Raw genomic sequence first — 15260 nt, 5'->3', positions numbered from 1 at the left:
TAATGTGTCTTTGTATATTATCTGTCTATGTCTCTATGAAGTTTTAGGTCATCCAAAAATCAACAATTCAAAGTAATGTCCACAAGCAGTATTGTGTCATGCTAGGAATCACATTGTGATTTGCTGCCAAGGGCAGTGCTGAATAGAAATACAGTATGTTGCTCTTACATTTAACATTTAAGAGAGAAGATATTTACCAACTGCATCTATCCATCTATCTATCTATCTATCTATCTATCTATATAATAATCTATCTATCTATCTAATAATCTATCTATCATATATATATATATATATATATATATATATATATATATATATATATATATATATATATATATATAAAATCTATCTATCTAATATATCATCTATCTACCTATCTATCTATATCTATATCTATCTAATCTATCTATCTATTATCTATCTATCTAATCATCTATCTATCTATCAAATCTATCTATTTATCTATCATCTATCTATTATCTATCTATCATCTATCTATCAAATCTATCTATCTATTCATCTATCTATCATTTATTTATTTATCTATCTATCAATCAAATCTATCTATTTTATCTATCTATCCATCTATCTATCTATAATCTATCTATCTATCTAGCTATCTATCTATCTATCTATCTAATCATCTATCTATGTATCCACCTATCCATCTAATCTGTGTCTGTCCCTCTTTCTGTCTTACATACAAAATAAGTTAATCATCTAAATTCAGGGACTTTAAAATTTAGGGCTTGTTTCCATGAAGCGGTAATTAGGTGATAAATATGCTGTCGGAAGCAATTTTGTGTATCGGCTGCTCCCGATGGCACTTTATACCAAAATATCTTATAGAATGTATTAGAAGCCATTAAGCACTAATTTGCACCAGGTTTCCAATGAAAGCGCAAACTGTTAATACTCTGTCGGAGATTGTCGATACATTGAAAAAAATTACACGCAGCTCAACTAGGTGTAAAAGAGGAAAAATGAACTACTAGCTGTCGGCAACTTAGATAGCTCAATGGAAAAAAGCCCTTAGGGGCCGATTTATTAAAGTGCGAGCGGACATGATACGATGTAGCGTATCATGTTCGCCGCACATCGATAAATGCCGACAGCATACGCTGTGGGCATTTATTATTGCACAAGCAGTTCTTGTTAACTGCTTGTCCAATGCCGCCCCCTGCAGATTCACGGCTAGCAGGGGGTGTCAATCAGCCCGATCGTATAGGATCGGGTGAAATTGAAGACCGTAGCCTCAGAGGCAGTGGACAAGTTATGGAGAAGCAGTCTTTAGACCGCTGCTTCATAACTGCCGTTTCCAGCGAGCTTGATAATTCAGCCCCTTAGTGTTTATTTTATTCAAGTAGGAAAACTGTCACTTTTAAACGGTTTGCCAAGAGAACTGCAACCAATTTAGACACAGTAAACTTACATCCACTATCAAAATGACACCCTGTAGGTATAAAGAAAGTTTACAAGTTATTTAGTATACTAACATCTCTATAACGCTAATTTAATAACTAGGTACTTCCAGGCTTATTTGTGACTATAAATTTAATTAGTGTTGGAAACTTTTAATGAAACGTGGGCTGTGAGGAGATATTGCAACCACTAATCTTATGAGGATCTAATTTAAGACATCACTATGATATCTTGATAATATGAAGTGTAATAGGTAAGTACTTAACACCTTATAAAGCTGTATAACCTTCCTAATCTGTTTTCTGTGGAATATTTTATGGCACCATTAGTGAAAATGAGAAGTTTATATCAAGGCAATTTTTGTAAGACTTGCTAAGCAAATTGGCAAGCTAGACAAATGGAGTAAGAAGATTAAGATACATAAATATAGATAAATAAATACAGCGTTAGATGCTTGCTCAAATTCATTAGAAAACAAATAGAAAATCCAATCACTGTTTGCTTTTCTCATTGTCTGAACTTCACTAATGCTGTGCATGAATAGAATAAAACAGAAATATTCAAAACAATCAGAAAAAAAAACGTTCTGTTTTGCATAATTTCATTTTAATGCATATTAATAAACATGATTGTTTTCTGGTTCAATAATGAATTAAAAATATAACTTAACTTTCAAACTATGAAATGTACACAACCTAAATATGATAATCAGAATTCAATACATGATTGCAATTAAAGGAACATAATGATAAATACTGAATTGTGCATGAATTAGTTTCAATTTAGAATTTTTTTGTTTGCAATATATTTCTAGCAGCTGACTCTCAGAGCAAGCGTGATGTTTAGGGTTGCCACCCAGCCGGTATTTTACCGACATGGCCGGTATTTTTAAGGTTCATGTCAATGTAGAAAACATAGAATAAATATTGGAAGAAAGCCCCTTTTTTTTAAGTGAAACGTCTGCTGAGTGTAATGAATACTAGTTATAAACAAATGAACCTTAAAATCAGTCCTAGCAGCTTTAGTGTTTGAGTTATGCTGTTTAATTATTTATTCAAAATTATGTTAATGAGCATGGCCGGTATTTTCTTCCAAGAAAGGTGGCAACCCTAGTGTTGTTTGAATGCGGGGTAATGAGGAATATGTGGTGTCACAAAAAGCTCTGAAGAACTATAGTCACTGACTGTTTATCCTTGAGACATTGCAGCCCTTTCCTTGTATTATCGCGGTACCAAACAAAAACACTGTGCCGGTAATAGCGCTTGGCTAGTTTACCAGGCTTTTTTGGCTGACCCTATGCAACTTTCCCTCGGCCTGGAACTTTGCATCGGTGGATCAAATCTTTGACATCCATACTTCTCCAGTTCAATGCAAACAATGAGAGCGCTTTTAGGCAGATTGGGTGCTTCACCAAGCTGTTTATTTTAATATAGGTTTTATGTTAGAGCTCATTAATAAAAGTATGTTTTTTGTTATAAAAATGTATCAGGCGCCAGAGGGTCTGGAAGATGATTGAATCAGTGGGACTTGACTCAATTATCTCCCAGACACCGAGGCGCCAGGGTGGGACTCACTATACAATTTACTGTGCTCCCCTGCTGGGGATCTGGATATAAATTGAAGTCCTGTGCTCAATAAAGTTGTTAGTGTTTCACCCTTCATCTAGTCCAGACTGATGTTTGGGTAAAAGGGCTCACTTGGTATACTCGGGTTGGCGAAGATACTCACTCAGGGTATGAGAGTTCTGTGACATGTGGGTATACTGCTAAAAAGTATATTGAAAAGACACTTTTATTCAGAACTAAAATGCATTCACACACCTTTCAATCTTGACCATTTTTGTCATTTTAAGTGTTTAGATCCTCTAACTTTTAACATTTAATCTGATTTCTCTGTTATATCATACATGTATTTTAGCAGCTGAACTAATTAAAACTAAGGCTTTTCAAATGGATTGGAATGACTTAGAGAATAAAAAAAAAATCACCAGATATTTTTGTACATGAAACTGAATGGAATAAGGGATGACAAAACATAAAGAGATAGAGGGAAGGATAGACAAATAGAGCATGAGTGCCTGGCGATCAAAAAATCACTGCCATGGAGACAAATCACACAAAATCTTTGAGTAGCCTCTTGGAGGATTATACCGTAATGTAGGTGTCTGTTCTCACACCCAGAACCCAATATAGTGAAACTGACATTGACAGCTTTCAAGCTAAAATTTTCCTTTCTACAATTATTTGAAGAACCTTGTAGTACAGGCGGAACGTCTAAGATAATCTCGCCAGAGTGAAAGCTTTACATCATCAGGCCTTAAAGGGGCAGTATACGCAAGTTTTCATATAACTGCATGTAATATACACTACTATAAAGAATAATATGGACAGATGCTATTCTAAAATCCAGTATAAAACCTTTTAAAAACTTACTTAGAAGCTCCCAGTTTACCAGTTAATCTGGGACACCCACTGAAAGGGTCTGGGTAAATAAAAAGAGCAAAAACTCCCCACCTCCCCCCTTCCCTGCAAATGAAAAGACAGATAACATAAACAGGAGTCTGCAGTAGTCTGTAAACACATGTATACATCTGAAACTGTGGAGCTTGGTTAGGAGTCTGTAAATCAGCACAATGTTCTTAAAAAAGCAAGTCTATACATTTCTACAAAAACACTACCAGATGGGCTACATAAATGGATCATCTACAAAACATTTATGTAAAGAAAAATCTAGTGTACAATGTTTCTTTAAGATAGGGAATGACTTAGAAACACAGAGAGTCAAACCAACTAATGAGGAAAAGAAGTATCAGAAGGTCCATTGAGTCATCCCATATCATCTTCTGAAGTGTAAACTTAATTAAATCTTAGGAATTTAGTAATATTTGTACTTGCTGAGAAATTTCAATAAAAGATGAACATAAATGTCTCTACCTTGAATTTTTTTTCCTTTTTGATCAACAATGAACTCTGGTCTACAATAATATGCAAGGTCATTCAGCTATAATATTTTCATAAACTCTGGACAGCTTCTTGAACAAATGAAGCAAAGGTATGCAAGGGACATCCATCTGAAACTACTCATGCAATCCTGGAGCAGGATAAAAATGTATTAGTTTAACTTTCAGAAAATACATATGTTCAGTATCACAAAAAAATAACAGCACTCTCTCCCCATAGACATTTTCTCATTTAAAGGGACATAGGGGTCGATTTATCAAAGGCTTTCGCCAGCCTTCGGCCCCCTATGACTGCAGGTTCTCACAAGAGAACCTGCAGTCCGTATTTAACTTCCCTAACTCTTCTCCACCTCTTAGGTGGCGAATTTCAATCTCCCCAGTCTCGTCCGACCGGGGAGATTGACAGATTGAAAGGGGGCGGCATTGCACAAGAGAGCAAAATTGTGTTCTTGTGCAATGCTGAATTCTGACAGCGGAATTCAGCCCACCAGAGGTGAGCTACGGTAGACAGGGGCGCGTATGTGGGCCCCTGTCTGCCGCAGCTTGATATATCGACCCCATAGTAATAATTTTAAGAAACAGTGCCCCTGAACAGAAAGTATTGAAATAAATAGTTACCCAATGCACTTTATGGGGCCGAATTATCAAGCTCCGTATGGATCTTGATGCCCCTGTTTCCGCACGAGCCATCAGGCCAGAAACAGAAGTTATGAAGCAGCGGTCTAAAGACTGCTGCTCCATAACTTGTCCACCTGCTCTGAGGCAACGGACAGAAATCAACACGATCGAATACGATCGGGTTGATTGACACCCCTGCTAGCGGACATGATACATTGTATCATGTCCGCTTGCACTATGATAAATCTACCCCTATGAATCCATAATGCTTCCTAAGTTATTTGTAAATGACATTAACCATGTTTTCCAGTTCCCCTTCTTCTTGTCTAGATACTGATACAAAAGTAAGCAGTGTGCATTCTCACTACTCCTATGCACTTTAATACTCATATTAACTAATTGGCGAGCAGGCAGGTTTCCTATGAAATCTGTATCCCCATGTTCAGGACCACCAGGCAGCATCTCCTGCGTATATTGACAATTGTACAAGCAATTGCTTATGCAGCCCAGCCCTCTGCACTCACACAACCAATCAAACGAAAGCTAGGTTTGTCAACCACCCCAGAGGAACGCGTCCAAGGTAATCTAACTCTGCTGCCTCAAAGCTGGAGAGGCTAGGGAGTGGCAACCTCATAACCGATGGCTTAGTAAATGTATGTGCTCATGACTTACTCCTATATTGGCATCAGGTTGCATGCATAGGTTAGCATAAAGAAGTGCAAAAATATTTGCTCATGTTTTAAAAGGAACTATAATTATTAAAATATACTGAAGAAGCACTAATTTTAGTGCAGAATAGTATGTCTCTTTCATACAGTCTCTCCAAATAGTGGATAGAACCACATTTGCTTTTTGCCCCGTCTAAAGGTTAAAGGTACAGTGAGTCTCAGGGGCTGTAGCCCTTTACATGATGATATCTAAAAGACAAATCAGGATGATATCTAAACTTTGACCACGCTGAAGTGGGCCATTTTCTTGGAGACAGCAGCTATACCTTTGTATACGTTTTTTTCTGGTAACACCTCTTATTTTTTATGAACTTATTTTTATTCACTTTATATGGTCTTTAAAGAACTTCTTTTTTATTCACTTTTTATTGTTCACAAATTAATTTTTACATATTTGTTTAATTATATTTGTATTTTATTTTATCACATAGATTCACTTTATAAGGATTTTACACGTTTAGGCGCCCCCTTCTGATCTTAGCACCTTAGGTGCTTTAGAGTCGCATTTTAGTCCTTTACATGATATTGCAAGCCCATCGCCAATCATATTTTTTTTAATTTCCCACATTACTAATTAAGATAAAAATTCAATTTCGTTGCAACATTTTAATCTGTTTATAAAACATTAAAATAAAACATGAAATACTAACAAAAACCACAGACATTGAAATATTAAAAAAAGTCTTACTTTTGACGGTTGCAGTTCGGGTGCAGTTGTAGAGAATAGCAAGCTCCCCAAATACTTTGCCTGGTCCCATTGTGCACAGCTTGACGCTTTCTTTTGTAACTTCAACCTTCCCATCTAAAATAAAATCATAAGCAAATTATGTAAGTTTGTGTCATAGTGGTATTGTAAATTCAGACATTACTGAAAAGCAACAACTGTGACTGTATAAAAATATAATATGTTTAGTTTACAATATTTGATTCAGAAATCAAAATGGAATTTGCACAAAAAGTTATTTTATTTTGTTACATTACTTCTATATTTAAAGCTGTAGTAGACTTACCTTGTAATTACAAGACATTTCTGTTTTCTTGCTATAGAATAACATATATCAGCTAAGTCTAAACATTTATTAATCAAATTAACATCTTGTTTTCTGCATTTGTTTTTAAATAGCCAAACTCCATCCATCACATGCCTTGTTTGTAGGAGAAAATCAGGGCTTGAGTCTGCAGTCAACAAGGATAGCCACAGTTATAATGCTAGTATTATGTGCATTGTTACCAAGTTATCTGCTGAATCCAACTAGGGAAAGACATGCAGCAGGGTTAGCCTTGAAATATCTGCAGGGTACTTTTCTAGGTTTGATCATTTGAAAAGTGACAAATTTCAGAGCTAAATTGTATAAAAGGGAAGCAAAATAAATAATTAAAATGCAGAGTAGTATCCTTTACATTAGAATGGGTCTGATCTGGGGTTTGAAGTGCAACTGCAGGCGGTAGGGTCTGATCTGAAGTCTAATTTGAGTATGTGTCTGAAAGGAACTTCAGAGCCATGAGTCTGATCTGAGGTCTGACTGTAGCCACTTTTTCATCTTTACCCTGATTGGTCGTCCAGGATTTTTCCTGGTTACCCTACTGACCAATGAGACTCTATAACTACATGCCTTTTTTACTTTACTTAAAGGGATATGAAACCCACATTTTTTTCTTTCATGATTCAGATAGAGCATGCAATTTTAAGCAACATTCTACTTTACTTCTATTATTCATTTTTCTTCTTTCTCTTGGTATCTTTATTTGAAAAGCAGGAATGTAAAGCTTAGGGGCTGGCGCATTTTTTGTTCATCATCCTGGTTAGAGCTTGCTGATTGGTTCATACATTTAGCCACCAATCAGCAAACCCTACCCAGTTGCTGAACCAAAAATGGGCCGACTCCTTATCTTAGATTCCTGGTTTTAAAATAAAGACACCAAGAGAACAAAGAAAAATTGATAATAGTAGTAAATTAGAAAGTTGTTTATAGTTGCACGCTCTAGCTGAATCATGAAAGAAAAAAAATTGGGTTTCATATCCCTTTAATACAAAGCTAAGAGGAAGCGCATGCTGTATAAAACTGGGTTCCTGTAATCTAATGCTCATTGGTTAATAGGAAACAACTTACATAGAAAAACAAGTTATTAAATTTAACACAGGAAGTAGGAACATTTATTGAAAAAAATAGAAATAAAGCACTGTATTTTGTACTGCATTTTGAAATATTTCAGACATTTTTGAGGGTATTGCCCCTTTAAATCCCCTTAAATGTTTTTATACAAAGTATTTATTGCGTTAAAGCACTCGCATTACTCATACAGATTGGTTTGATAAATGTATGAAATAATAATTTACAAGAGCAAACTTTTTCTAATTAACGCTGATGTATTTGTGTGAAACTGTTAAAAAGTTCCCATGAAATCTAAAACATTAGCATTCAGTTTTTCATCATTTTACCAACTAATGCAGTCTGATAAATGATCAACATAACAATTTTTTTTTCATTTAGCTCTCAAGCATGATATATTCCATAGAGGTAGAAAAACCGCAATCAACAGTGTGTGCTGTTGGCATTTAGCGAGGACGAGCGGACATGATTCGCTACAGTGAATCATGTCCGCTCGACCAATAATAAATCTACCCCTATATATCCTCTGCCTGTATGTAGTTTTGCACAAGGATTGTCTTGTGCAACACAACCTCCAGCTCTCGCTCTTGACCAATCGTGTGAGAGCAGAGTCTGTCAATCACCCCTAACGAACATGTCCGGGGTAATTTATCTCCGCCTCCGAGGTAAAGAAGCAGCAGACGCCATGAGACTGCTTGTTAAATTTCAGTAAGCAGACTAGCATGAGTGAACCAGCAATGCACGCGCACAACATGGATTCCAAAATATAAACATCCAGTCAATAATTTCATGAAAGAAATCCATCCCCCAGATTTTGTTCTCAAATAAAAAAAAAAATCTATAAATAATGCTCTTATATTTAAAAGATTACATAGGTTTCTCTTTGAGTCGTTACCTCTTTCCCAATAATTACCTTAAAAGGACAGTCTACTTGAAACTTGTTATTGTTTAAAAGATAGATAATCCCTTTATTATCCATTCCCCAATTCTGCATAACCAATACTATTATATTAATATAATTTTATTTCTATGATTACCTATATATCTAAGCCCCTGCATACTGTCCCTTATCTCAATGCTTTTTACAATCTTGCATTTTAGCCAATTAGTGCTGGTTTTTGTATATTTATTATTATTCTCCACAGGAGGGAGAACAATGTAGCTGCCAAAATCCCCAAATAGCATATATTCAATCAATGGTCGGTCTACAACACATAGATAAAAATTCACTTTATTGGATACAGATAAAACAACTAATAAACTTTATATTATCTATATAATATACACATGAACTAGCACGGACTGGCTGTTGCGCAAGATTTAAAAACATAATAAAAATCACTGATATAAGGTGCGGCCTGCATTTTATTAATATAACAATGTTGGTTATGCAAAGCTGGGGAATTGTTAGTAAAGGCATTAGCTATCTTTTTAAACAATACAAAAAAATCAAGTAGCCTTTAAAGGGACAGTCAACACCAGAATTTTTGTTGTTTAAAAAGATAGATAATGCCTTTATTACCCATTCCCCAGTTTTACGTAACCAACACTGTTATATTAATACGCTTTTTACCTCTGTGATTAACTAAGCCTCTTCTGAGCACCCCCTAATCACATGACATTTTATTTATTATCTATTGACTTTCATTTTAGCCAATTAGTGCAGTGTCTGCCACAAGCCACGGGCGTGATCACAATATTATCTATATGGCTCACATGAACTAGCTCTCCCCTCTTGTGAAAAGCAAATAAAAAAGCATGTGATAAGAGGCGGCCTTCAAGGGCTTATAAATTATCATATGAGCCTTCCTAGGTTTAGCTTTCAACTAAGAATACCAAGAGAACAAATCAAAATTGGTGATAAAAGTAAATTGGAAAGTTGTTTAAAATTACATGCCCTATATGAATCATGAAAGTTTTCTTGAACTTGACTGTCCCTTTAAGTCTCCCCTCTGTCTCCCTCAAACAGAAAAAAAAAATCAAAGCATGTCAGTCCTCTATGCCCAATAAAAATTAACTGTTTTACATATTCAAAGATCCTCCATGATATTTAATCATATTTTTGGGTCTAATGGTGTTAAAGGACCAGTAAATACAGTAGATTTGCATAATGAACAAATGCAAGATAACAAGACAATGCAATAGAACTTAGTCTGAACTTCAAATGAGTAGTAGATTTTTTTAGGGGGTGTCAATCAACCGTATTCGATCGGGTTGAAGTCAGTCCGCGGCCTCAGAGCAGGCGGACAAGTTATGGAGCAGCAGTCTTTAGACCGCTGCTTCATAACTTCTGTTTCTGGCGAGCCGTAAACAAGCGTTCAATTTAAAAAAACAACTTTCCAATATGCCTTTATTATCAACACATTATTTTTATAGGCACACTTTATGAGGCTCCAGCTCCTACTGAGCATGTGCAAAAGTGCCAGTATATACTAATATGCATTTTGTGATTGGCTGATTGTTGTCATGTGATACAGAGGAAGTAATATATTAATTCTGAAAATATTCTACTGCTCATTTCAATTTCAAAGTAAGTGATATTGTATTGTCTTTCATTGTCTTTTTGTCAATTATTCAATTCTACTGTATATAGTGGTTCTCTCCAACCATCAGATTGTGATATTCAAATGTCTACATTTGATATTCACATTTTCACATTTGTGATTTTATTGTTACACTTAAAAAGACAGAATGAATGTCAAGGGGAACATGTGTTCTAAAATGTAAATGTCAAATGTTGCCTTTCTCTTTTGCTGCATTGCAAATTACTAATTGGGCTCTTGTTGGGTGGTATAAAAATGATACCCAGTATAACAATAAGGTGTGCTCTTCTTCTGACATTTTGAAAGTAATCACTACTTAGCATTGTCTCCTTTATCCTGTATAGATTAATTAAACTCAGTTCTTTTGTTAATCTTGCATTCCTTAGTAAATCAGATCATATAACGAGGCAGTAAACACAGCCCCAGAAGTGATACTGACACTTAAATAAACACTCATATTTATTACAAAGTGTCACATTGAACAGGGCACTGCTCTTAGCGGTTTCTGTGCTTCATCATTAAAATCCACATTTTAGCATCAGTAAGTAATGCAAACCCACAAGAACATCCGCAGGTCTTCCATGTAGATACTCTCAAGGGTTCACTGACTTTGCTATTTCTTTTAATAAGAAAATTTAACATTTTACTGTCTACAAATCAGTCATTAAAAAAGGGACATTTAAAGCAAAATGTAGAGTCAATTAAACTGATGATATTTTTGTCAATGAAAATATTGACAACTCTTTTTCTTTCGATAAATGTTATTTCAGTGTATACAAGGAGGAAATGTAAAATTGCACAAAATCACATGACATTGTACTTTGCCGTTAGGAAGAAGTGCTAAGGATAAAGAAGAGGAGGGCATATTCCTCAGACTTCAGTTGAAGGGATATGAAACCCAATTTTTTTCTTTCATGATTCAGATAGAGCATGAAATATATTTAGCAACTTTCTAATTTACTCCTATTATCAATTTTTCTTCGTTCTCTTGGTATATTAAATTGAAAAAAACAATAATGTACACTTAGATGTCGGCACATTTAGCCACCAATCAGCAAGCTCTACCCAGGTTCTGAACCAAAAATGGGCCAGCTCCTAAGCTTACAGTCCTGCTTTTCATATAGAGATACCAAGAGAACAAAGAAAAATTGATAATAGGAGTAATTTAGAAAGTTGCTTAAAATTGTTGCTCTATCTGAATCATGAAAGAAAAAAATTGGGTTTCTTATCCCTTTAAAAAAATGTAAAAATAAAATGTTGGATTTAAAAAAAAAAAAAAAATATTGTATGCTAGGGGGGTAGGTTTTAGGATGAGGGTTAGTATTTGGTGAGGTATTGACAATGAAGAAGGAATAAAATACAAGGGGGTTCCAATGCCAAACAGTGGGGCATCTTACAATTTAGTGGTGGGAATTTGCATTGTATGAAGGTCATGTGTAGAGCAGGTTGTAGTGAGGGGGGTTGTGTGGATTGGTTTGCAGTGGGAGAATCATATAGGGGGTCAGTTGGGTATATTTGGATATGGCCACAGTTTAAGATAATTGAATTGGGGTAAGTACAATAAGGGTTAGGGTTAATTGTTGTGTAGTAAGTCCTGTTTCCACTTTATTGATGTGCAGTTGGTTAAAGCAGTGTTTTTCAACCAGTGTGCCGTGGCACACTAGTGTGCCGTGAGAGATGCTCAGGTGTGCCACGGCAGACTGACAACAGTGTAACATTTTTTAAACTTTGCTTGTTTTTTACTCCCAGTGCAGGGGTAGTTTGTAGGAGGCATGGGCATAACAGCACAATACATACAGTATGTGTGTTTTTGTGTGTATGTGTATATATATATGCTGTATTAGGCTACAATGTGTGATTTTTTTAAAATTTTGGGATGGTGGTGTGCCACAGGATTTTTTTAATGTAAAAAAGTGTGCCACGGCAAAAAAAGGTTAAAAATCACTGGGTTAAAGTAATGCAGAGGATCACTTCAGTTTTGTATACTTGATACTGTTTTATGACAGCTAAATGTGGTTGCGCAAAGGCTTTCAGTTGTCACCACAAAAAGGATCAGTGGGAGCATTGTGGACACGCAGTCATAGGAAAGTGCCACTACTGTATTCAACTATGTCCCATAGAAAGTAAAAAGCTTTTGCTATTATTTGCGAGCTGCCGCAGTGCTAAAGGACGGTCTACACCAGAATTGTTATTGTTTAAAGTGATAGATAGCGCCTTTACTACACATTCCCCAGCTTTGTACAACTAATATTGTTATATTAATATATTTTATAACATTTAAACCTCTAAATGTCTGCCTGTTTTAAACCACTACAGACAGCCTCTTATCACATGCTTCTTTATAAGCTTTTCCCAACATGAGACTGCTAGTTCATGTGGTTCATATAGATCAGTGATTTTCAACCTTTTTTTTGCCGTGGCACACTTTTTTACACTAAAAAAAATCCTGCGGCACACCACCATCCCAAAATTTTACAAAATAACACATTGTAGCTTAATACAGTGTATATATATATATACACAAACATACATACATACACACACACTGTACTGTGCTGTCATGCCATGCCTCCTACAAACTATACATGACATATTGACATTCATTCACAAACAATCATGATTGTCTGTGAATGAATGTCAATATGTCATGGTTGTAAATGACGCCTGATGAGCCTGTCACATACCTCACAATATTTAAAAATGTGAAAGAGGGACACCCCCGCATTGGGAAAAGTCCCCCCCATCAGTCATTATCTCACTTAAAATAAAAAAAGGCCCAGAATCAAAAAACAAGCAAAATTTAAAAAATATGTCACATTGTTGTTAGTCTGCCACGGCACACCTGAGGATCTCTCACGGCACACTAGTGTGCCACGGCACACTGGTTGAAAAACACTGATATAGATAACATTGTGCTCTCTCCCGTGGAGTTGTGCAGGAGACTGCATTAATGGGCTAAAATGCAAGTCAATAAATAATAAATAAATTGCCATGTGATAAGGGGGCTGTCAGAAGAGGCTTATGTGCAAAGTAATCACAGAGGTAAAAAGTATATTAATATAACCATGTTGGCTGTGCAAAACTGGGGAATGGGGAATAAAGGGATTATCTATCTTTTTAAACAATAACATTTATGGAGTAGACTGTCCCTTTAAGCCACTCAACATTTGAACTGTTCAAGTGTGATTGTTGATGACCTGATATTAATAGTAACAGGGCTGCAGTTCTGTTGCTATCAATAGCAATTGGCAAAGGATTTCCATTGTAATAGAATGGAATTTGTTTACAAAAGTAAAAAAAAATTCTAATGGAATTTGTTTAAGAACAGATCACTTCATGCAAAAATATCCCTTTAATACAATATTTATTCTCATAATCAGTTCTGATAATATACGGTCACATTTTTTTGTTCACACACATTTAGATATATCACTGCTTTAAAAGGACATTAAACACTTTGACATGGTAATATAAAATTATACATATATATATATATATATATAAAAACCCTCTGCAAAATACTTTCATTATTTATTTTGTCTAAAATTGTGAGCTTTTCAGTTCCTGTTAGAAATGGAAGTGCAGAACACAGCCTTTGGGCTCTATTGATCAAGGTCTGGCGGACCTGATCCGACACTGCGGATCAGGTCCACCAGACCTCAATGAATACGGCGAGCAATCACAAGAGCTGCTGGTGCAACACCACCCCCTGCAGACTCGCGGCCAATGCAGGGGGCGTGTAGGGGGGTGTCTTTATGACCGCTACTTCATAACTGCTGTTTCTGGCGAGTCTGAAGACTCGCCAGAAACACGGCCCTTCAAGCTCCGTACGGAGCTTGATAAATATGGGCCATTGGCTGCACACTCTAGTGGCCTATTTATAACTGTCCCTAATTGGCTACAGCAGAGAAGGTAACCTAAGTTACAACATGGCAGCTCCCATTGTTTTATAGAAACATAAAGTTTACACTTAATTTGTCACTCTTTATTTAAACAGCAAATTAAACTTTAAAAAATACATCTTTGTGTTATTCTCAGACTAATATTTTCTTTGAATGCATCATTCTATCTAGTATGTATTTAGTGTTAATGTCCCTTTAAATATAACAAAATAGCAGTTTATTGGAGATTTTCTGTGCAAAATGTCCTAGACTTAGTCATGGATAATTTAGGACACTTATTTCAGAAGGGGAAAAATTGCTTTGACCTCTGTTTTTTTATTTAATTCCCACCTTTCTACCAGCTCAGTTTGAACCTAATCCCCCAACTTGAGGACGTTGCTGATAATCTCTTTACTAACGCCGCGCTCACAGTTATCGGAAAAGACAAGAGATGTTAATAAAAAGAAACACAGTCAAACTAAATCCTTCAAAGGAAGTGAAATCTGGAGTAGTGAAATGGGAATGATTTCAAGCATTATTTGTTTGAAAATCTTTTTGTTTAACAAAGTTATGTACAGAACAGTAAGCGTAGACTTCAGAACATTGCAATTAAAATAGGCTGCTTTTATCATGTTCTGAAGCGAAAATGACACATGCTAATTAATTAGTTGGAGCATGTCATTTTTTAATAACTGACCCAAAAGACCTATTCAGGTGCCACAAGCAAAGGAGCACTCAAGCAGAACTCGTCCAATGAGCCAATCAGGAGCTATAGTTGCACAAGCCACCAATCAGGAATTTACCTATGTGTTTAACCACTTACTGGGGTTAAAAAAGTTAGCAAGGGTCAGTAATGGTCAGTAACAAATTACAGCATGTATTTTTTGCATCAGAATGTCCCTTTAATTATGACACTATGCCTAGCTCACATCATTTCTTAATTATAATATGCATGGGAATAAAGAACCTTTTGGAGTTAATTGGTTAAAAAATAT

At 35.6% G+C, this 15260-nt stretch overlaps 1 protein-coding gene across 2 annotated transcripts in view; it reads right to left on the bottom strand.

The window, feature by feature from the left end:
• Positions 1-15260, bottom strand: part of PRKG1 (protein kinase cGMP-dependent 1) — a 1360211-nt gene that overhangs the window by 737199 nt on the left and 607752 nt on the right. For both annotated transcript variants that reach the window (XM_053692228.1, XM_053692227.1), the window contains exon 3: positions 6419-6532. In XM_053692228.1, the coding sequence (XP_053548203.1) occupies positions 6419-6532 (114 nt within the window). The remainder of the gene's footprint in view (positions 1-6418; positions 6533-15260) is intronic.

Source organism: Bombina bombina, chromosome 9 (genome assembly GCF_027579735.1).
Source record: "Bombina bombina isolate aBomBom1 chromosome 9, aBomBom1.pri, whole genome shotgun sequence".
NCBI classification, from domain to species: Eukaryota; Metazoa; Chordata; class Amphibia; order Anura; family Bombinatoridae; genus Bombina; species Bombina bombina.
The sequence above is the reverse complement of the archived record's forward strand: the minus strand, read 5'-3'. Positions and strand labels throughout refer to the sequence as shown.